Source organism: Palaemon carinicauda, chromosome 34 (assembly GCF_036898095.1).
Source record: "Palaemon carinicauda isolate YSFRI2023 chromosome 34, ASM3689809v2, whole genome shotgun sequence".
NCBI lineage: Eukaryota > Metazoa > Arthropoda > Malacostraca > Decapoda > Palaemonidae > Palaemon > Palaemon carinicauda.
In genome coordinates, this window is record NC_090758.1 from 72,154,338 (window position 1) to 72,175,042 (window position 20,705).

General features: G+C 34.9%; 2 protein-coding genes and 1 long non-coding RNA gene across 3 annotated transcripts in view; all 3 read left to right on the forward strand.

Moving 5' to 3' along the window:
- Positions 1 to 2,827, forward strand: part of LOC137626445 (major facilitator superfamily domain-containing protein 6-A-like) — a 27,117-nt gene extending 24,290 nt beyond the window's left edge. The window contains 3 exon segments of the mRNA XM_068357440.1: positions 250 to 453; positions 1,019 to 1,186; positions 1,875 to 2,827. Coding sequence (XP_068213541.1) covers positions 250 to 453; positions 1,019 to 1,186; positions 1,875 to 2,317 — 815 coding nt within the window. The 3' untranslated portion in view covers positions 2,318 to 2,827.
- Positions 2,828 to 5,452: 2,625 nt separating this feature from the next.
- On the forward strand, positions 5,453 to 12,979 carry LOC137626653 (uncharacterized). Its single transcript, XR_011041076.1, has 3 exons — positions 5,453 to 5,610; positions 6,612 to 6,736; positions 12,291 to 12,979. It is a non-coding gene; the product is annotated as an uncharacterized lncRNA (long non-coding RNA).
- Positions 12,980 to 18,761: 5,782 nt separating this feature from the next.
- LOC137626654 (DNA-directed RNA polymerase III subunit RPC5-like) overlaps positions 18,762 to 20,705 on the forward strand; it is a 136,946-nt gene continuing 135,002 nt past the window's right edge. The window contains exon 1 of the mRNA XM_068357671.1: positions 18,762 to 18,921. Coding sequence (XP_068213772.1) covers positions 18,886 to 18,921 — 36 coding nt within the window. The 5' untranslated portion in view covers positions 18,762 to 18,885. The remainder of the gene's footprint in view (positions 18,922 to 20,705) is intronic.

Here is a 20,705-nt window from a genome sequence, read left to right on the forward strand (position 1 = left end):
AAGCTGACTTTGAAAAGAAACATCAGTTAAAAAGGTGCAAAATGCATCAGACTTTAGATGAAAAATACACCGGACCCCTTCAGAGATCACTTGATTTGGCTGGCCAAGGTAAAATTGAATCCTAGCATCAAAGCATATCCATATTACCCACTACATTAATCCAGGTATAGAGAAACAGAAAAAAAGAGCCACAATGAGTTATTGTTATTATCTGTTCCAGTATTCTTACAACTTTCATTGATCTTTCAGGTACGTGCTACGGTCTTTTAGACACCTTCCTCTTCTGGCTTCTGCAGGATTTAGGGGCCACCAAATTCCTGATGGGAATCACAGTGACTGTCGGGAGTGTCGCCGGCATTCCTGTACTCATAGCCTCTGGATACATCTTCAAGAAATTAGGACTGGCCAATACCATCGTTCTCGGCATGCTGGTGTATTTCATAAGAATGATAGGTGAGATTTCCCAGTTACTCGGAAAAGATGTCGAGTGACATTCATTTCCGTCGCTTAGAAGTGTCGTTATACATAATAGTCCCTTTAAATCTTCAAGGGTATAAGGCTCGTTAATATTGTCCTAGTGGTGTATACGGTAAGATCAACGGGTGAGGTTTAATGTCTAATGTTGTTATTTAGCCTGATTAAAACAATCTAACACTATGAAGGTTTTGGCTGGCAGCTCTCTTCATCCAGTATCTTGGGTTCACTTACTCAAAGACTGTAAACATGATTATTTTTCTTCTGTATTATACACAAACATCGAACAATACGCACTTCATTCATGACATTTTTCAATCTTACAAATTTGCATCAATGCCTAATTTTCTTAATTAAAAGACCTTAAGTTTTAAATTTGATAAATTGAGAAACTAAAAATAAAGATAACAGGCCTCTTTAAACACTCACAACCTAAAGGTCACATTAAAATTGAAATTGCTTCAAAACAATTCTCTTCAATACCAAACAAAACCCTACGCTAACTTTTCAATAACGTTAATTCACCAATCATCACATTTTCTAGGATACTCGTTCCTGACAAGTCCCTGGTGGTGCATGCCCTTCGAGTCCCTCGAGTGTTTCACGGTGTCTCTCCTGGGCGCCGCGGCGGTATCCTACGCCGCGGAGCTTTCTACCCCCGCTACCTTGGCGACACTCCAGGGAGTGTACGGAGGCTTGCATTACGGAGTAGGTGAGTACAACATATAGGTTTGGTTGTTTTTCACTGATTAAACAATCTTACAAATAGAGATTGTTTTTATTGATGTAAAAACGAGCGATAGGATGTTTACAATCACTTGGTCGTTCACTCTTCACTCACATTGCGTTCAGCAATCCAACTGTTCACTTTTCACTAAAGAATTATAATCATTAACACCCTATATACTTCTTTGATTATTTCCATTTTATATACTTTTCTATGGATGATCTCCAGTGTATCTATCAGCAAGCATTAACCACTTCCATTCCATTCCCGATTCATCGTTTATCTCACGACATGGCTGCTACTACTCAAGTCCTATTCAAGTCCTTTGTCTAACTTTCCACATTACTTCATACATAAAGATATCAGGAAACCATAGTCATGAAACACCATTTTCTCAGACGGATTTTTATGTCTATCAACAAATTACCATGTACACCAAACGTAATCCCCGTCCTCCATCTTTGAATTCTTTCAAAGGCTTTCTCCATGTCCATGTAGGGTAAATCCAGCTTAAATCTTTACCAGAAAACCTCTCCCATGACTAAGCCCCTAGTGCTACTCCCTTGTGATTAATTTTATAATTTTTAATATCATATATTTAAAAGAATTTGATGTTCAAGATGGTAGCCATAAAGTATAGTGCTTCCCAATGTAATTGTTGTCCTACTTTCAGGGCGTGGTATCGGAAGTCTCATAGGAGGCTTTATGATGAAGCCCATTGGAGTACGTAACACGTTTAGGCTAACGGGTGCGTTTTCCCTAGCGGCCGGCGTAGTCTACTTCTTTGTCAACAGGATATTCTTCCAGAAGCTGCAGGATGAGAGGAAGAAGATTCAGGACGAAGAAATGAAGAAGAACGAAGACGAAGAAAAAGGAAAGATAAAGAACGGAGAAGCAACTCTTGGGGATACCACTGTAATCAAGGAAAAACACGCTGGGATTATAGAAAACGGGATAAAGAATCCAGACGGCAGTGAACGTGACGACGGGAAACTGAAAGAAAACTCGCAAGTCGACAAAACAAAAGAAGGTGGCTCAAACTTGCAAGTCGACAAAACAAAAGAAGACGGCTCGGTCACGGCAGCGCATAACGCCGGGTTTGTCAGCGATGAGTGACGGAAACTCTAGTTATTTCCCGGCGATATCGCTAGGGATGCCAATGATCTCCTTGCAAATGGTTCCTGGAGCCAGATTTGTGATACAGGGTGCGGCTAGTCTACAGCAATATATGACGAAAGGACCGTAAAAGGAAGTGGAGGTTAGGTAGGGTTAGAAAGAAGAGACCCCTTGAAGTAGGCCTACGAATAAGGCTGCTATTGTGTAAGAGGGCAGTAGGCTACTGTATAATGTAAAATGTTTTCTCTTTTAAGTCTTACTCCGCCAAGTGATAATACTTGCCTTGAACCGTTTGGCAAAAAGATGTCTTGATGCTCGCGTTCTAAGAAAAGGATATTGTATTGATGCTTGAGTTTCAGGAAAAAGATATTGTCTTGAAACTCAAATTTCAGGAAAAAGATATTGTCTTGAAACTCAAATTTCAGGGAAAAGATATTGTCTTGAAACTCAAGCTTCAGGAAAAAGATATAGTCTCGAAACTCAAGTTTCAGGAAAAAGATATTGCCTTGAAACTCAAGCTTCAGGAAAAGATATAGTCTCGAAACTCAAGCTTCAGGAAAAAAATATTACCTTGAAACTCAAGTTTCAGGAAAAAGATATTGTCTTGAAACTCAAGCTTCAGGAAAAAGATATAGTCTCGAAACTCAAGTTTCAGGAAAAAGATATTGCCTTGAAACTCAAGTTTCAGGAAAAAGATATTGCCTTGAAACTCAAGTTTCAGGAAAAAGATATAGTCTCGAAACTCAAGTTCCAGGAAAAAGATATTGCCTTGAAACTCAAGTTTCAGGAAAAAGATATTGTCTTGAAACTCAAGTTTCAGGAAAAAGATATAGTCTCGAAACTCAAGTTTCAGGAAAAAGATATTGCCTTGAAACTCAAGTTTCAGGAAAAAGATATTGCCTTGAAACTCAAGTTTCAGGAAAAAGATATAGTCTCGAAACTCAAGTTTCAGGAAAAAGATATTGCCTTGAAACTCAAGTTTCAGGAAAAAGATATTGTCTTGAAACTCAAGTTTCAGGAAAAAGATATAGTCTCGAAACTCAAGTTTCAGGAAAAAGATATTGCCTTGAGGCTCTATTCCCAAGAAAAAGATATTGTCTTGAAATTCAAGGTTCAGGAAAAAGACATTGTCTTGGAGCTTGAGTTTTGAGACAAAGATGTTGACTGGATTCTCGTGTTCCAAGAAAAAGATATTGTCTTGAATCTTGAGTGCCAAGAAAAAGATATTGTCTTGAAGCTCAAGTGCCAAGAAAAATATATTGTCTTGAATCTCGTGTTCCAAGAAAAATATATTGTCTTGAAACACGAGTTTCTCAGCCACGACTCGCGAAAACTGAAACATAAAGAGTAGGCCTAGAATACATATAGACTGAACGTTGGAATTTTCTTGATTTTCTTTACAAACACAGATGTTTTTCTTAACCCTGTAATCTCAGTCTTATATGAAATTTGGAATATAATTAACTCATAATGGAAAATATTCAGATATGCATTATGCAAGGTGAGTTTATTATATTTTCTATAAAACTCTTTATTCCTTTGTTTTGTGGAACAAAAAAAGGAGTATTATTATTCTATGACTTTAAGTTTATTTCTTTTATAGCAAGAAAATTATTTAACAATTGTAAGTACCAAATTAATGTTTTTAATATCAATAAATAACATATTTATATTTTGTGATATTCTATGGAAAAATATTATTTAGAAGAGATTTTGTATATGTATTTTTATGATAATAATCTACTGATATATATATATATATATATATATATATATATATATATATATACATATATATATATATATATATATATATATATATATATATATGTACTGTATATATATACATATATATGTATATATACATATACATATATATATATATATATATATATATATATATATATATATATATATATATATGTATATGTATATGTATATATATATATATATATATATATATATATATATATATATATATATGTATTTATATATATACATATATATATATATATATATATATATATATGTACTGTATATATATACATATATATGTATATATATATATATATATATATATATATATATATATATATATATATATATATATATAAATATATATATATATATATATATATATATATATATATATATATAAAATGGTGTCAATCTTTGACTGACATGTGCTGTTTTTTTTTTATTAAAATGACAAAATTATCTTTTTAGTGTTATCACTTTCCTAATTATTTTCAAAACATATTACATTTATATGAAACAGGTACAAGATTATTTTATATTCTCTACTTATAGTTAAAATAATACTTATTATATATAACCAGAGCTTGGGAAACCCCAAAATTATTATTATTATTATTATTATTATTATTATTATTATTATTATTATTAGCTAAGCTACAACCCTAGTTGGAAAAGAGTGATGCTATAAGCCCAAGGGCTCCATTAGGGAAAAATAGCCCAGTGAGGAAAGAAAACAAAGAAATATATAAACTACAAGAGAAAAAATAACAATTAAAATAAACTATAATAAATTCATTAAAACAATAGGAAGTGAAATAAGATAGAATATTGTGCCTAAGCGTACCCTCAAGCAAGAGAACTCTACTCCAAAGACAGTGTAAGACCATGGTACAGAGGCTATGGCACTACCCAAGACTGGGGAACAATAGCTTGATTTTGGAGTGTCCTTCTCCTTGAAGAGCTGCTTACATAAGCAATAAAGTCTCTTCTATCCTTACCGAAGGGGAAGTATCCATTAAAATATTATACTGCAGAAGTTAACCCATTGAGAAATGAAGAATTATTTAGTAATCTCAGTGTAGTCAAGTGTATGAGGACAGAGGAGAATGTAAAAAGAAATTATATATTGTATTTTTTTTCAGATGTATAAATAGCTCTTCTCGTTTTATTATGCAGCCGAGGTCTTTAAATTAGGAGGCCTAAACCAAACCAATGGTATATGTACTTTAAGAATCTACTATAAAGAATAATTGGATCTTTTTAAATCCTTGTGACTTGATGCCATTAGCCACCAGACAACACAACTCGAAGGCTATACTTTCCTTTCCTGATATGGAACTTTAGACTCCTTGGATTCATTCTCCTCTTCCTAAAAACATCGATTTTTCTTTAGTTCACTTTTAACACCATCGTCTGTGATCTTAGCTTATTTTATTGCTGGTTTTTTCTTTGTTTTAAAAAGCAAGAGTTTTATAGGAGTGTTTTAGTGTTTAAATTTCTAAGGCATAATATATTCATGATGATGATGCAACAACGTAAGTACTTTGACATTTATGGTGTATGTGGTGTTATTTGCCAAGTTTTATTTACTACTGGATAATGTTCTCTAAATCGAAATGTTTTATTTCTTAGGGTTTAGTTATGTGAAACTTTGGAGCCTTATATCAAGAGGTGTGTTCCTCCAGTGTGCACTAAAAATGGACATTAACTAACCTTCAGTTAACCCCCTAACCTAACCTAGGATCCGTGTCCTTACCTATTTACCTAACGGAGGGGGGGTGGGGGGAAGGTGGCTAATGCCCCCCCCCCCTGTAAACCCCCTTATACTGTTTCTTAGTCAGCCGTCAATGTACGTATAGGTGGCCGCTATCATACATCCGCTCAATAAAGTTCTACTTTTGGGTGATTAATTTGATCCCCCCCCCCTCCCTCAACGTCATGGTGATCTAGGCCAACTTCCCAATTCAGGTTTAAGAACCTGGTTAAAGTCATAACCAAATCTAGTATATTGAGGGCTTGAGTTTTGTCTGCAAGACTTGCCTTCAAAAATGCTTGTGGTCCTTTTTAATGGTAGATTGATTCGGTTTGATAGGGCGCACTATTCTACATTCCTCATTTTAAAGTTTTTAAAGTTTATGAAATATTTATTTTAATGTCACTGGTCTTGACTGCTTTTGTCAATTTTATTGCAGTTTCTAAAATATTCGGCTTGCACTGTAAAGTAATCCTATGGAACTTTGTTTACACAACCATGAAAATATTACTAGAATTTAACTTTTTATCTTGGAGTACTCTTAAGTTTTTAAAATATTCAGCTTGTAAAGTAATCCTATATAAGAACTGGGGTTTACACAGCTATGAAAATACAATTACTCTACTAGAATTCAATTCTTTGTGGGAATACTTTTATTTTAAACCAACTGTATTATACAGTAGTGCTGTATTTTGAAAGAGACCTAACTTGCTAAAATTTACTGGTCATATGCTTTAATATGTAGCACAAGAAATTTTATACTGACCACTTAAAATTTTTCAGCCATGCAGATGGTGACGCCTCAGCCAGTTATGGCAGCAGCTCCAATGGTAACGGCAGCTCCGGTGATAGCGGCCGCTCCAGCCGTTGCAGTGCCGGGGCATCCAAATAAGTGCCCGATGTGTGCTGTAAGTACTCTTCTATTTGTATGCAATTAAAATCAAATTTAAATTTTTAACTTTTAGTTTTAAGTTAGTGTAGTCCCCTTTTTTTTGTTTGTTTCTTTGTTGATGTCGGCTACCCCCTTAAATTAGGTGAAGTGCCTTGGTATATGGATGGGTATGGTTAATCTATTGCATTTTTGAGAAAGGGTCTCTTACTACCCACACCAAAATATGAAAATTATTTACAGAAATATTCAATTTGGTAACTTAAACTTTGATGTTTACAATTTTTGCTGCTTATGATTAAGACTTTAGCAACCCCTGGCATATGTCTTTTAATTGACTAGCACTATGTGGTTGAATTTGCTCACATTTGTTCCTTGTTTTGTGGTAATTTAAACATATGTTATTGACTAGAACTTAACTTTTTTTAATGCCATTTGTCATGAAGGTGGTTACAGTATAGTGGGTATCACTTTGGTCTTTGGATTGATTAGTCTCCAGAAGTTCATGAAGGCTAGAATTTTTTTTAACTAAAGAACAGGTTTGTATCAAGTTGGTCAGCATGAAGTCTCCCTTGTAGAGGACTCTTGTGCTTCCTAATAGTTTATGCCAAATGTAGTATTACTTTGGTCTTTGGAATAATTAGTCTTCTGAGGTTCATAAAGACTAGAATTTTTTTAAACTAAAGAACAGGCTTGTATTTAAGTTGGTCACTAGAGGACTCTTGTGCTACGTAATAGTTCATGCCAAATGTAGTATAATTTCCAAGGAGCATATGACATCAATTTATTAAAACTAGACCCAAGGGAAATGTTTTGAATGGGGTTAAGTTAGTGGTGTAGTTAGAGCGCCAGTACTGTTTAAAGACTGAGCATGAATTGACAGAGGCAAGGGACAGTTACAATGCCTTAGAGACAGACCTTGTATACATGCAAACTCCCAAGTCCCATCTTCATCCCAGGGAGGGCCAGGCAATGGCTGCTGCCGATTACTTGTCAGGTACTATAGGTTGCCCCAAATCTCCCATCCATAGTGCACAAGGATGGAGATGTTGCAGACACTGCAAGAAACTATCTACGTTGTGTTGGGCTCAAATCCTAGTCCGGTAGATTACCAGGCAGGCACAGTTCCAATAGGCTTGTCTCGTCTAACCCCAGAGAGACAAGTTTATTTTTTTTTTGGTATTCAAGGGTGAAAATTTTGTCTACATAATTGGAAAAGGTTGGAGACGATTGGTCTGGGAATATAAAAAAAATCTGTTTTTGCTGATCTTTGTCACCAAAGCATAAGCTTGTGTACATTGGGGGGTTATTAACTTGAACAATATGTACCAAAACCTATAGTAAATATACCAAAAAGTTTTTATATATTCTGCATTAGCGTTGATTTCAGACACCATTATAATGCTTGAACAGTCTGTAGGTAACCTAAATTAAACGAATTAAACTTTACACTTCCTTTCCAGCAATTTCAGAATTAGTGTATAGAAAAGTTTATTTATAATAATTCTTTAAAACCAGCACCAGGTAACTTAAGAATGCAGTGTCTTTCCTTCAGTGTCTAAACAGAAATTTCACCAGATAAAATACTTAATTTCATTCTAGGGTTATATTAATGTCTAGCAAATTTTTAATTGCTCATCTTACAGAATCGCTTATTTTTACTCGGTTGGTACATTTAGTAATTTTCCTTAAAGAATAATAACATTTTATATAAATTTTTATTTTCAACTTCAGTTAACGGAAAGTCAAATAACTTATAATTGAATCCATCCATATACCAAGGCACTTCCCCCAATTTTGGGGGGTAGCCGACATCAACAAGAAACAAAACAAAAAAGGGGACCTCTACTCTCTACGTTCCTCCAGCCTAATTGAATGGCTGGTCTAAATGCATAGCCCAGTCTAGTTTTGGTTTTTATTAATTAGTCGCCTGTATTTTGCTCCCCAGAATGGATTTCTCATAATTGAATGGCTGGTCTAAATGCATAGCCCAGTCTAGTTTTGGTTTTTATTAATTAGTCGCCTGTATTTTGCTCCCCAGAATGGATTTCTCATAATTGAATGGCTGGTCTAAATGCATAGCCCAGTCTAGTTTTGGTTTTTATTAATTAGTCGCCTGTATTTTGCTCCCCAGAATGGATTTCTCATAATTGAATGGCTGGTCTAAATGCATAGCCCAGTCTAGTTTTGGTTTTTATTAATTAGTCGCCTGTATTTTGCTCCCCAGAATGGATTTCTCATAATTGAATGGCTGGTCTAAATGCATAGCCCAGTCTAGTTTTGGTTTTTATTAATTAGTCGCCTGTATTTTGCTCCCCAGAATGGATTTCTCATAATTGAATGGCTGGTCTAAATGCATAGCCCAGTCTAGTTTTGGTTTTTATTAATTAGTCGCCTGTATTTTGCTCCCCAGAATGGATTTCTCATAATTGAATGGCTGGTCTAAATGCATAGCCCAGTCTAGTTTTGGTTTTTATTAATTAGTCGCCTGTATTTTGCTCCCCAGAATGGATTTCTCATAATTGAATGGCTGGTCTAAATGCATAGCCCAGTCTAGTTTTGGTTTTTATTAATTAGTCGCCTGTATTTTGCTCCCCAGAATGGATTTCTCATAATTGAATGGCTGGTCTAAATGCATAGCCCAGTCTAGTTTTGGTTTTTATTAATTAGTCGCCTGTATTTTGCTCCCCAGAATGGATTTCTCATAATTGAATGGCTGGTCTAAATGCATAGCCCAGTCTAGTTTTGGTTTTTATTAATTAGTCGCCTGTATTTTGCCCCCCAGAATGGATTTCTCATAATTGAATGGCTGGTCTAAATGCATAGCCCAGTTTAGTTTTGATTTATATTAATAAGTCGCCTGTATTTTGCTCCCCAGAATGGATTTCTCATAATTGAATGGCTGGTCTAAATGCATAGCCCAGTCTAGTTTTGATTTATATTAATTAGTCGCCTGTATTTTGCTCCCCAGAATGGATTTCTCATAATTGAATGGCTGGTCTAAATGCATAGCCCAGTTTAGTTTTGATTTATATTAATTAGTCGCCTGTATTTTGCTCCCCAGAATGGATTTCTCATAATTGAATGGCTGGTCTAAATGCATAGCCCAGTTTAGTTTTGATTTATATTAATAAGTCCCTGTATTTTGCTCCCCAGAATGGATTTCTCATAATTGAATGGCTGGTCTAAATGCATAGCCCAGTCTAGTTTTGGTTTTTATTAATTAGTCGCCTGTATTTTGCTCCCCAGAATGGATTTCTCATAATTGAATGGCTGGTCTAAATGCATAGCCCAGTTTAGTTTTGATTTATATTAATTAGTCGCCTGTATTTTGCTCCCCAGAATGGATTTCTCATAATTGAATGGCTGGTCTAAATGCATAGCCCAGTCTAGTTTTGGTTTTTATTAATTAGTCGCCTGTATTTTGCTCCCCAGAATGGATTTCTCATAATTGAATGGCTGGTCTAAATGCATAGCCCAGTTTAGTTTTGATTTATATTAATTAGTCGCCTGTATTTTGCTCCCCAGAATGGATTTCTCATAATTGAATGGCTGGTCTAAATGCATAGCCCAGTTTAGTTTTGATTTATATTAATAAGTCCCTGTATTTTGCTCCCCAGAATGGATTTCTCATAATTGAATGGCTGGTCTAAATGCATAGCCCAGTCTAGTTTTGGTTTTTATTAATTAGTCGCCTGTATTTTGCTCCCCAGAATGGATTTCTCATAATTGAATGGCTGGTCTAAATGCATAGCCCAGTTTAGTTTTGATTTATATTAATTAGTCGCCTGTATTTTGCTCCCCAGAATGGATTTCTCATAATTGAATGGCTGGTCTAAATGCATAGCCCAGTCTAGTTTTGGTTTTTATTAATTAGTCGCCTGTATTTTGCTCCCCAGAATGGATTTCTCATAATTGAATGGCTGGTCTAAATGCATAGCCCAGTTTAGTTTTGATTTATATTAATTAGTCGCCTGTATTTTGCTCCCCAGAATGGATTTCTCATAATTGAATGGCTGGTCTAAATGCATAGCCCAGTTTAGTTTTGATTTATATTAATTAGTCGCCTGTATTTTGCTCCCCAGAATGGATTTCTCATAATTGAATGGCTGGTCTAAATGCATAGCCCAGTTTAGTTTTGATTTATATTAATTAGTCGCCTGTATTTTGCTCCCCAGAATGGATTTCTCATAATTGAATGGCTGGTCTAAATGCATAGCCCAGTCTAGTTTTGGTTTTTATTAATTAGTCGCCTGTATTTTGCTCCCCAGAATGGATTTCTCATAATTGAATGGCTGGTCTAAATGCATAGCCCAGTTTAGTTTTGATTTATATTAATTAGTCGCCTGTATTTTGCTCCCCAGAATGGATTTCTCATAATTGAATGGCTGGTCTAAATGCATAGCCCAGTTTAGTTTTGATTTATATTAATTAGTCGCCTGTATTTTGCTCCCCAGAATGGATTTCTCATAATTGAATGGCTGGTCTAAATGCATAGCCCAGTCTAGTTTTGGTTTTTATTAATTAGTCGCCTGTATTTTGCTCCCCAGAATGGATTTCTCATAATTGAATGGCTGGTCTAAATGCATAGCCCAGTCTAGTTTTGGTTTTTATTAATTAGTCGCCTGTATTTTGCTCCCCAGAATGGATTTCTCATAATTGAATGGCTGGTCTAAATGCATAGCCCAGTCTAGTTTTGGTTTTTATTAATTAGTCGCCTGTATTTTGCTCCCCAGAATGGATTTCTCATAATTGAATGGCTGGTCTAAATGCATAGCCCAGTCCAGTTTTGGTTTTTATTAATTAGTCGCCTGTATTTTGCTCCCCAGAATGGATTTCTCATAATTGAATGGCTGGTCTAAATGCATAGCCCAGTCTAGTTTTGGTTTTTATTAATTAGTCGCCTGTATTTTGCTCCCCAGAATGGATTTCTCATAATTGAATGGCTGGTCTAAATGCATAGCCCAGTTTAGTTTTGATTTATATTAATAAGTCGCCTGTATTTTGCTCCCCAGAATGGATTTCTCATAATTGAATGGCTGGTCTAAATGCATAGCCCAGTCTAGTTTTGGTTTTTATTAATTAGTCGCCTGTATTTTGCTCCCCAGAATGGATTTCTCATAATTGAATGGCTGGTCTAAATGCATAGCCCAGTTTAGTTTTGATTTATATTAATAAGTCGCCTGTATTTTGCTCCCCAGAATGGATTTCTCATAATTGAATGGCTGGTCTAAATGCATAGCCCAGTTTAGTTTTGATTTATATTAATTAGTCGCCTGTATTTTGCTCCCCAGAATGGATTTCTCATAATTGAATGGCTGGTCTAAATGCATAGCCCAGTCTAGTTTTGGTTTTTATTAATTAGTCGCCTGTATTTTGCTCCCCAGAATGGATTTCTCATAATTGAATGGCTGGTCTAAATGCATAGCCCAGTCTAGTTTTGGTTTTTATTAATTAGTCGCCTGTATTTTGCTCCCCAGAATGGATTTCTCATAATTGAATGGCTGGTCTAAATGCATAGCCCAGTTTAGTTTTGATTTATATTAATTAGTCGCCTGTATTTTGCTCCCCAGAATGGATTTCTCTCGCTCAAACCTCACCCTGCTGGACTGTTATGTTGTCTTTTTGCGTGTCCACTTGGCTGGCTAGTTCTGCTCTTGACCATGAGACGCTCGTGTCGAATCTGCCATTTTCGTCGGTGGAGGTTCTTCTGAAAAGAGAAGTTTAGAACAATTCGAGGAAAGTTAAAAGTTAAACCATTTTTTAATTGATAATTAACTTAACATTACTCAAAATTTAATTACTAGTAATTTGTGTAAGTGGAGGTTTTTTACCAATATAAAACGTATTTTGCAGAATTTTTATTTTGTATTTTGAATCAAGAGTTGTTGGTTTGGAAGAGTATAAAATATTTTTCCAGAATTTTTAAAAGGCCTAATTGAGGTTTTGAAATTTTATTTTAATTAGCAGTTACTTCCTAAATCTAATTTAATTTATATATAACATTGAATGTGCAAATCTGAATACTGAAAGCACTCTTAGGCACTAAATTAAAAAATTGTAGCACTGAATTTTTTTTTTAAATTCTAAATATGGATTTTACAAATTAATCAAAGAATATTACACCAGTTGATTTTATAGCTTTTACTATGGCCTTGTTATATTTCTGATTTATAGTTTAAATAGTTTTATGGTTTTGAAATTATGTATTTTATTGATTATGTATTTTATTGATTTTGAGATTAAAAGTATGTTGTGTGTTTTTTCTCTCTCATTTGTAGCTTAATCCTTAGGTGGCCTCGGCATTTAAGTTTTAAGTAGTTTTTATGATTGCTTTGGTATGTGATCTCGCCTGATAGTAGCGAACTCACTTCACTTTACGGCAAAGCAAGAACCCGTAGAAAATCTAAACAAATATATATATATATATATATATATATATATATATATATATATATATATATATATATATATATATTATACGGGGAATAACTATTTAAGAAATAACAATTTATCGTTGATGTAAGCGTGTGCAACTCTACATAACCTCTTGCCTGTACACACGGACCTCGAGTTTAATTTTATGAGAGCACAGCAAGCGCACGGCGAAGCAAGAACCATTAGATTTTCCATTTTCTTTTTACCAAATAGAGATTGCATACCAAAGCAAAAAATCATTTTAGATAAAGCCATAAATGAGATCTCATACGAAAACAGCATGGTTTTTATCATGTTATCCTAGCTCTTGTGTGACGACATGACCGGAGTCACTGATATGGCATGAATTATCTCTTACCATATGCAATGCTAGGAACTTTGAAGGAGAGATCTAAAAGCTGGTGGCTTTAGACTTGGTGTAAAGTATATAGTACTCAAGCGTACTGTATATAAGGGTATGTTATAAGGTTCACGGTACTTGGAAAGTAGTGTCTTTGCAAACCTCCTGGAGGATTTGAAGAAGACTGCTTATAAGCAATTCTAAAAACAGTGAATAGGTCCAAAGGGATTTCTGGTAGATGAGAAATTAATTGAAAATTTAGCTAAAATAAAATGCAACTGTAATTGGTAGAATCTTTATTAAAAGGCCCACTGCCTAAGACCTTTACAGGCTGTTTATCTGATTTCTGACTTATCTGGAGGAAGATTTTGTATTACCAATGGTTAAGGCTATATTTTATAACACTGCAGGTATGGTAATCTGCTCTGTACCAGCATTTATTAGGGATCTTGGTTTGGAGGGTGGGTTCTCTCTAGACAAGTAGGCTGATGAACCTTTATTCTTATGTGGGAATGAAGTTCTTGTTTTTTTTTTAGAATCATTGTATCTTGAAACTATTTCAAGGGTACAAGATTGGCAAAGGGATAATTGTGTAGCTAATAACCTACGTGCTGGGCTATGTGGCTCGAGGTTACAGATCTAGAACAGGGTGTCTGCCTTTCCCTAGGTAAAGTATTAATATGAGATTGGAGAAGAGAGCAATTTCCTTGCTTCTGGATTAACATGATTGCGAACATCACCAGTGGGAAACCAACTTTGATAATTAGGAAGGATTCCACTGGCAGACTATCTGTATTTGCATTACATAGTGCGTCAATGTTGTGGTGTTTTTGTAATGCTAGTGCCTGGCAATGGGCTGGACCTGTTAGACCATGTCAGGCTCTATAGTGTCTTGTCTGTAAACTCGCAATCCTTGTGAGCTAAGGATGGGGTATTTGGTATACTTGCTGAATATTGGCAGCCATTACCTAGTCCTCCCTGGTCCTAGCTTGGAAAGGCGATTTGGGGTGTTGATCAAATGTATATATGGTCAGCCTATCCTGACATTGGCGCTATCCTTTGCTTCTTCCATTCGTGAGGAACCTTTAAATTAAGTTTGGCAAGAGATTAAAGCTGTTCCATAAATCTTTATTCTGTAGGATATCAGAGACAACCATGACACTTTTTAATTGATTCTAGCTATTTAGACTAGACTATTGTTGGAGATTATCATCATCCAAATATTCTGGTTTAGTCTGTCACAAACTAATGGCAGTGTCCACTCTGTCAGCACAATGCCTGCAGACTTTACTTTTACGGGTTTATTTCTCGCCCTCCATCAGACACCAAGCCTGTTCACTCGGGCCTTGATGTGTGAAAATAATTTCTTTAGTTTATATTTTGCTCTGTATCTCTTCAGTTATTCAGGCTTAATAGTTTTCAGATCACTATTATAACACTTTCCAAAGAGATAAGTCTTCAGGTTTTTCTTGAAAGCTGCCACATTTTTGCTATTCTTGACATCAAGTGGAAGGTCGTTGAAGAGTCTTTGTGCAGCATAACAAAAAAGTTCTTCCTCCTATTGAGACGCAAGGGCTTTGTCCATAAACAGATTTTGATAGTCTTGATACTATTAACTAAAACAATTACTATTATGAAATACAACATTGCATTATTAATTTTTTTTGGTACTGGTAAAGTTTCTTAGCTGTTGTAAGAAATTGCACTTGGAAACTGCAGTGACTGAATCATTAGGTTGATTAAAACTTTTAATTTGTTTCTTTGCGTTTGAAATTAGTTTTGATAAGTGATTAATTTTTGAGTTTGCAAATATAAAGGATATAAAAACATTGTTGAGAGTAATATTTAATTTCTCATTTCAAAATTATAACTAAATCAAACCAAAGCTTTGCCCCAGTTAAATTAAACCATTTAATGAAAAATCTCTATATCTAAATTCTTATATACATAGGACTAATGATAGCATGAAATTCACACGTGTAACTATAAATAGGAATTTACATAGCAGTATCAAATGAACTCGAAATTGATAAGACAGAAAAGCTGTAATTCTAAAGTGGCATAAAAGTAAATGTAGCCTAGGTCTAGTAATATATGTATGTATATAATAATTTTCCTCTCGGGGGAAATAGCGAGTAGAAATATCAAAAGCCAAGCTAAGCCAACTAGCGTAGCATGGACATTTTGAAGTAAAAACGAAAATAGGTGGCAAAGATGTAAGGGTAACTGTAAGCAGGTTAAGACATACTCGGGAACAGTTGATTCCTTTAATGTACAAGAGTTGATTACAGATCAAGGGATGCGTGGGAACTGACTTGTGTCTTTTCCTGAAACCCGTGCAAAGAGATACACATAACAGGGAAAACATATCGTACATCAAATTGAACATTCCTACAGTAACTGGAAATATTTATGTAAAACATATTTTCCGGTATTGTAACAAGATTTGGCGATAAAGTAAGTTAACTAGCGCATATAATACACTAGTATTATACAGTATATGGCTAGTAAAAAAGAAAAAAGACTGAGTTAAAAGTAAGAAAAAAAAAATAATTTTCCATCAAACAATTAGGGGCAAGAGATACTTCTAAATATGAATACTGGAACCTTATACTGTTTGGATGAAGTATTATTGAAGTAAGCAGTGTAAGTATACGAAATGATTTAATGAAATGTAAGATAAGATAGCTAAGGAAATTTGTAAAATTTATGGCATCTAAAGGAGAGATGAATGAAAATAAACTATTGTTGGAGTTATATAGAAAAGATATTAGCACAAGAAATGGATTTATAATAAGGAAATTATATAAAATTTGCTGGTCCGACGGTGAAATAAACAAACCTACTTTTAAGCTTATTTTGCCGGTCCCGGTAAAATAGACAAACCTGCTTTTAAGCTTATTTTGCCGGTCTCGGTAAAATAGACAAACCTGCTTTTAAGCTTAAATTGCCGGTAAATATTATAAATAATGACAATAAAACTAAAAGATTACAAAACACTTAAAACAAATTTATTTATATAATTTTAAAGACAATTTTGAATCTTGTTCACTACAAATTAAAAAAAAAAACATTAAAACGATTATTTTAATCAATTATCAAAATAAATACAGCTGTCTTAGAATTTTTAGGCATAAGTCTTTGCAAATCCAAAACTTTCCTTTCGGGAGCGTTCTTTTACCAATACACTTGAGGTGCACCCAGCAAAGACAACAGTCACAGACCACAGACTCCATCTTGCTTAAATCCTGACTACATCTTGAGGCTTCATAAACATGCTCCACAGCTTTCCAACCGTCTGAATCAAAACATCGGCGGATTTTGTGGATTGAAACATTTTCATCCAGACATGCTGTTGGAATTGAAGAAGGGTTTTGTTCTACCGCATTTTCAGAGAGAACCTCTCCACGGATGGCATCTTTATCACTTACAAGGTAGCCAAGTACCTGTAGATTCCTGTCATTAGATGATTTTTTTGATGAATGGAGTTGGCTTATCAAGTCTTGACTTTTTCTTGGGAAGTCCCAGAACATTATTGCTTGACCCTTTGGGTCTACCCCTTTTCTTGGCTTTTGGAGGCAAAGTGACATTGTCTAATTTAGAATTAAAAGGTTCTGGAACTGCATTCTTCTTAGTAAAAGTGGGTGGTTCTGTTTCACCCTCGGCTGCGGATAATTCTGTACCTGTAGGTATTAAGTCAGAATTCTGTATATCTGGCAAATCATCCTGTTTTGTGCATTCAGTGATGCTGAAATTATTAGTCTATTTGCATGTCAATCACTGGTAGACCCTGCTCAATAACTTTAACAACTGCAGCTTGTTTTCCTACTTCCCACATCTTGGCTAAATCCTCTAGCACACACAATCTTTGCTCATAGTCTTGGCTATACTCAGAAGCTAGGGAGGCTAGTTTCTGCCCAAGTAGAAGACCCTTCTCATATCTATCATTCACAGTCTGGTGACGTCTTTTGCGAGTGAAACTGATGCTCGGAGGTTCAGGAATACTGTCAGCTATGGGCTGGAATACCCGGTGACCTGTTTTGTAGTTCTTCATAGTCCAACGGTTAGCAACTAGTTCAGTGGCAAAAAGTTGAACTGACTGATTGGATCTGAGTGCAAATATGCTTACTTACTTTTACTTTTACGGGCAGGGACATAGATAGGTGGAATGTAGGCTACACTGACAGGATGTGAATGTAATACCGATGACTCCCTCGGATGATTCGGCAGTAAAGATTCCAGCATCATCTTGGATGGTTACATGCTGTGCGAGTACTTATCCACATACTTGAAGGCATGCGGTGTTAGGTATTGCTGGTACTGCATTTCCTTTTAGATAAGAGCCATTTCAAATTTGTAAGATAGAACTGTTCATCAACTAATTTTCGTTTTTTATACATTTGCTCAACAACTACTATTCAATATATTTGCTATAAACTTGTTAGATCATTTCTTGCTTAGTACTTTTTTATACATTTGCCAACAACATTGACAGGAACCTTTAAAACTATAAAATATTCATATTTGTTTGAGACCGGCAAAATAAGCTTCAAAGTAGGTTTGTCAATTTTACCGGGACCGGTTAAATAAGCTTAAAAGTAGGTTTGTCTAATTTACCGGGACCGGTTAAATAGCCAATTCGAAATTTGAAATAAAAAAGTAAATGAAAATTATATGCTTTATTTTCTTAGGTTGTTTTCTAAAAGGTAGAAGATTAGTTCAACTTAGGTTAATGAAATTTTAACGTTAATTTAACGAGTTTTAGGTATAGAAAGCGAAATTAAGTGAAAAATTACTTAATGAGCTTTTTGAAACATGAAAAAATATTTGGTATGGAATATTTCAGCCACTAAATTCTTCAGTACCACATAAAAACGATGAAGAAAACAATTGGTTTTGATTTCGATGAAAATATTTGCTAGCATCATACTAGTACATTTCCACAGGACGTTTTAAGGATAATTACAAAAAAAATAGAGGAAAATAAATAAAATTTAATGACTTTTTGAGCCATAAAAATAAAAATAAAATATATACTCAGAAAATACGGCGAGCGAAAAAAAATAGTTTTTCCTTCCGCTGAGATATTTGTATAAAATCATAGGTTTCACAGGAAATAAAAGACAGGTAAATAGAAGATTGAGAAATTAATTGAATAAAACTAAAACTATCAGTAATTTTAGTTACAAAATATAAAATAATTTAAATGTTTTTAAAAAATAATTTGCGAAGTAAAAAAAAAATTCCATCTGCTATGAATGTTTGCTGGTGTCGTACTCTTGGCGATGTAAACAAACCAATGTGCCCGAAGAGACTGAACTGACGTGAATCCTTATCTTGTGCTTCTGGATTCTTATTAATTTAGTAAATTGTGCTTAAATTATTTAAATATGAAAACTGACGACAGTGATCCGGTAGTGGCCGAGGTAAGTCTCAAGTGTGTGCTGAAACTTTAAAAGAAACTTCGTTTTCAGGTTCAGACTTAGCGTAACTCACCGCAAGTCGGGCTTAGACTTAGCGCAACTCAGGGCTTAGACTTGGCTAAATTTACCGTATCTCAGACTTATATTTAGCCTAACTCAGCTTAGGTCAGGCTCAGACGTAGCCTAACACAATTTAATGCACTGCAGGTCATGGCCACGTAATCTAATTTATCTCGGGCCCGGCTAAGGCAAAATAAGAATAGCCATTATGGAGCCTTTGTAGAATGACGGACTGGACCTCTAAGGTATATAGAATACCATCTAACTTAACCTATAAGCCATTGTAATTAATTTAGTTTAATGGTAAAGGCAATATCTTTCTTATGTGTCAAATTGATATTTTTCTGGTGGAAATCATCCTTCATATTGGTCTAATATATCATTTGAGTTACATTTACAATTTACATATGAATTATAGTGGTGTACATATGATTGCTGCCACCTGTACGTATGATGAGGGCAGACAAAGAATACGCCAGCATAAGGGGCGTCGCATGGGACCGTTTGGCGAGTAGGTAAGGTCACGGCTTGTAGGTTAGGTTTCTGGGGGAGAGTTTAGGTTAGTTGGTGTCCATTTTTATGCATTCTGAAGGAGGAACTGGCCGTTGATATACAAAGGCTCCGGATTATATTTACAATTTACATATCATTAACCTTTACCACGACAATATTTTCAGAGTGCTGTCCAGTCCACGCACCAGTCATGGGTAGCTCCTGCTTAGTTTACCAAATTCACGATAGTTAAAGCCTCTGTCGTCTTAGATTACAAAGCATTCGTTTTTACCATTTATGCTGTCTCATCCACATACATTCTTACTATAAAGTTAAGTTGGTAGTTGGTTGGGACACATCCTGTAAATTTGCAATCAAGGCTAGAAAATGGTTCCAGCATTATACAAAGGCTCCAATCCAGCTATTTTTCTGTCTTTGCTTTGTTTTATTGTTGTGGTTTCAATAGTTATGTTTGAAAACGCACATTTTAAAAGGGGAATAAACACAAGAACCCCAATTAACATAAGGTTCACCTAACTTAACCTAGGAGCTGAAGAACTCCGCCTAACTTAAGGTTCAACTAACTTAACCTAGAAGCTGATTATTCCCCTTAGACTGCCATATTCTTAGCATAGCTAAGGCAAAGTCTCAACCCTATGTTTGCATCCCAGCTGGCTTCACTTCTGGTAAGGTAACATTTGTAAATAATAAGACTATTTTCGAATTATGTTTCAGACCAAAATGAACAACTTCCCCATAAACAAGATTGATTTGACAGGTTATAAGAAAGTTAAAATTTTTCCCAACAAACCACATTCACCCCAACCTAGGATGCTATATTGTCTTACCTTATTAGTCAGAGTCTGATGTTCTCGGGTGACGGGTAGAAATATCACTGGAACGACCTGTAGTTGGGGAAGACCCAAATTACACTTACAAATGTTTTAGGTTTATTCTTACAAACTTTGGCGTGATAGTGCCAGTATTGTTGATCCGAACGTAAACTGCAAGGCTTACCATACTTAGTTTCTCTTGGAAGAACACCATGGTAACATTAAAATTGGAAAAAATTTAATTACGTAAAATAAGGCTAAGTGTTGAACAACTCTCACAACTGTTGGTCATAATTGAAATGAGGATTTTACATTCGAAGTGAACCGCCATAGTGCATTTTTTAACGTGTTTCATGAAATCCCAATAAAAACTTTATTAGAATGTACAGTATGTCAAATCTG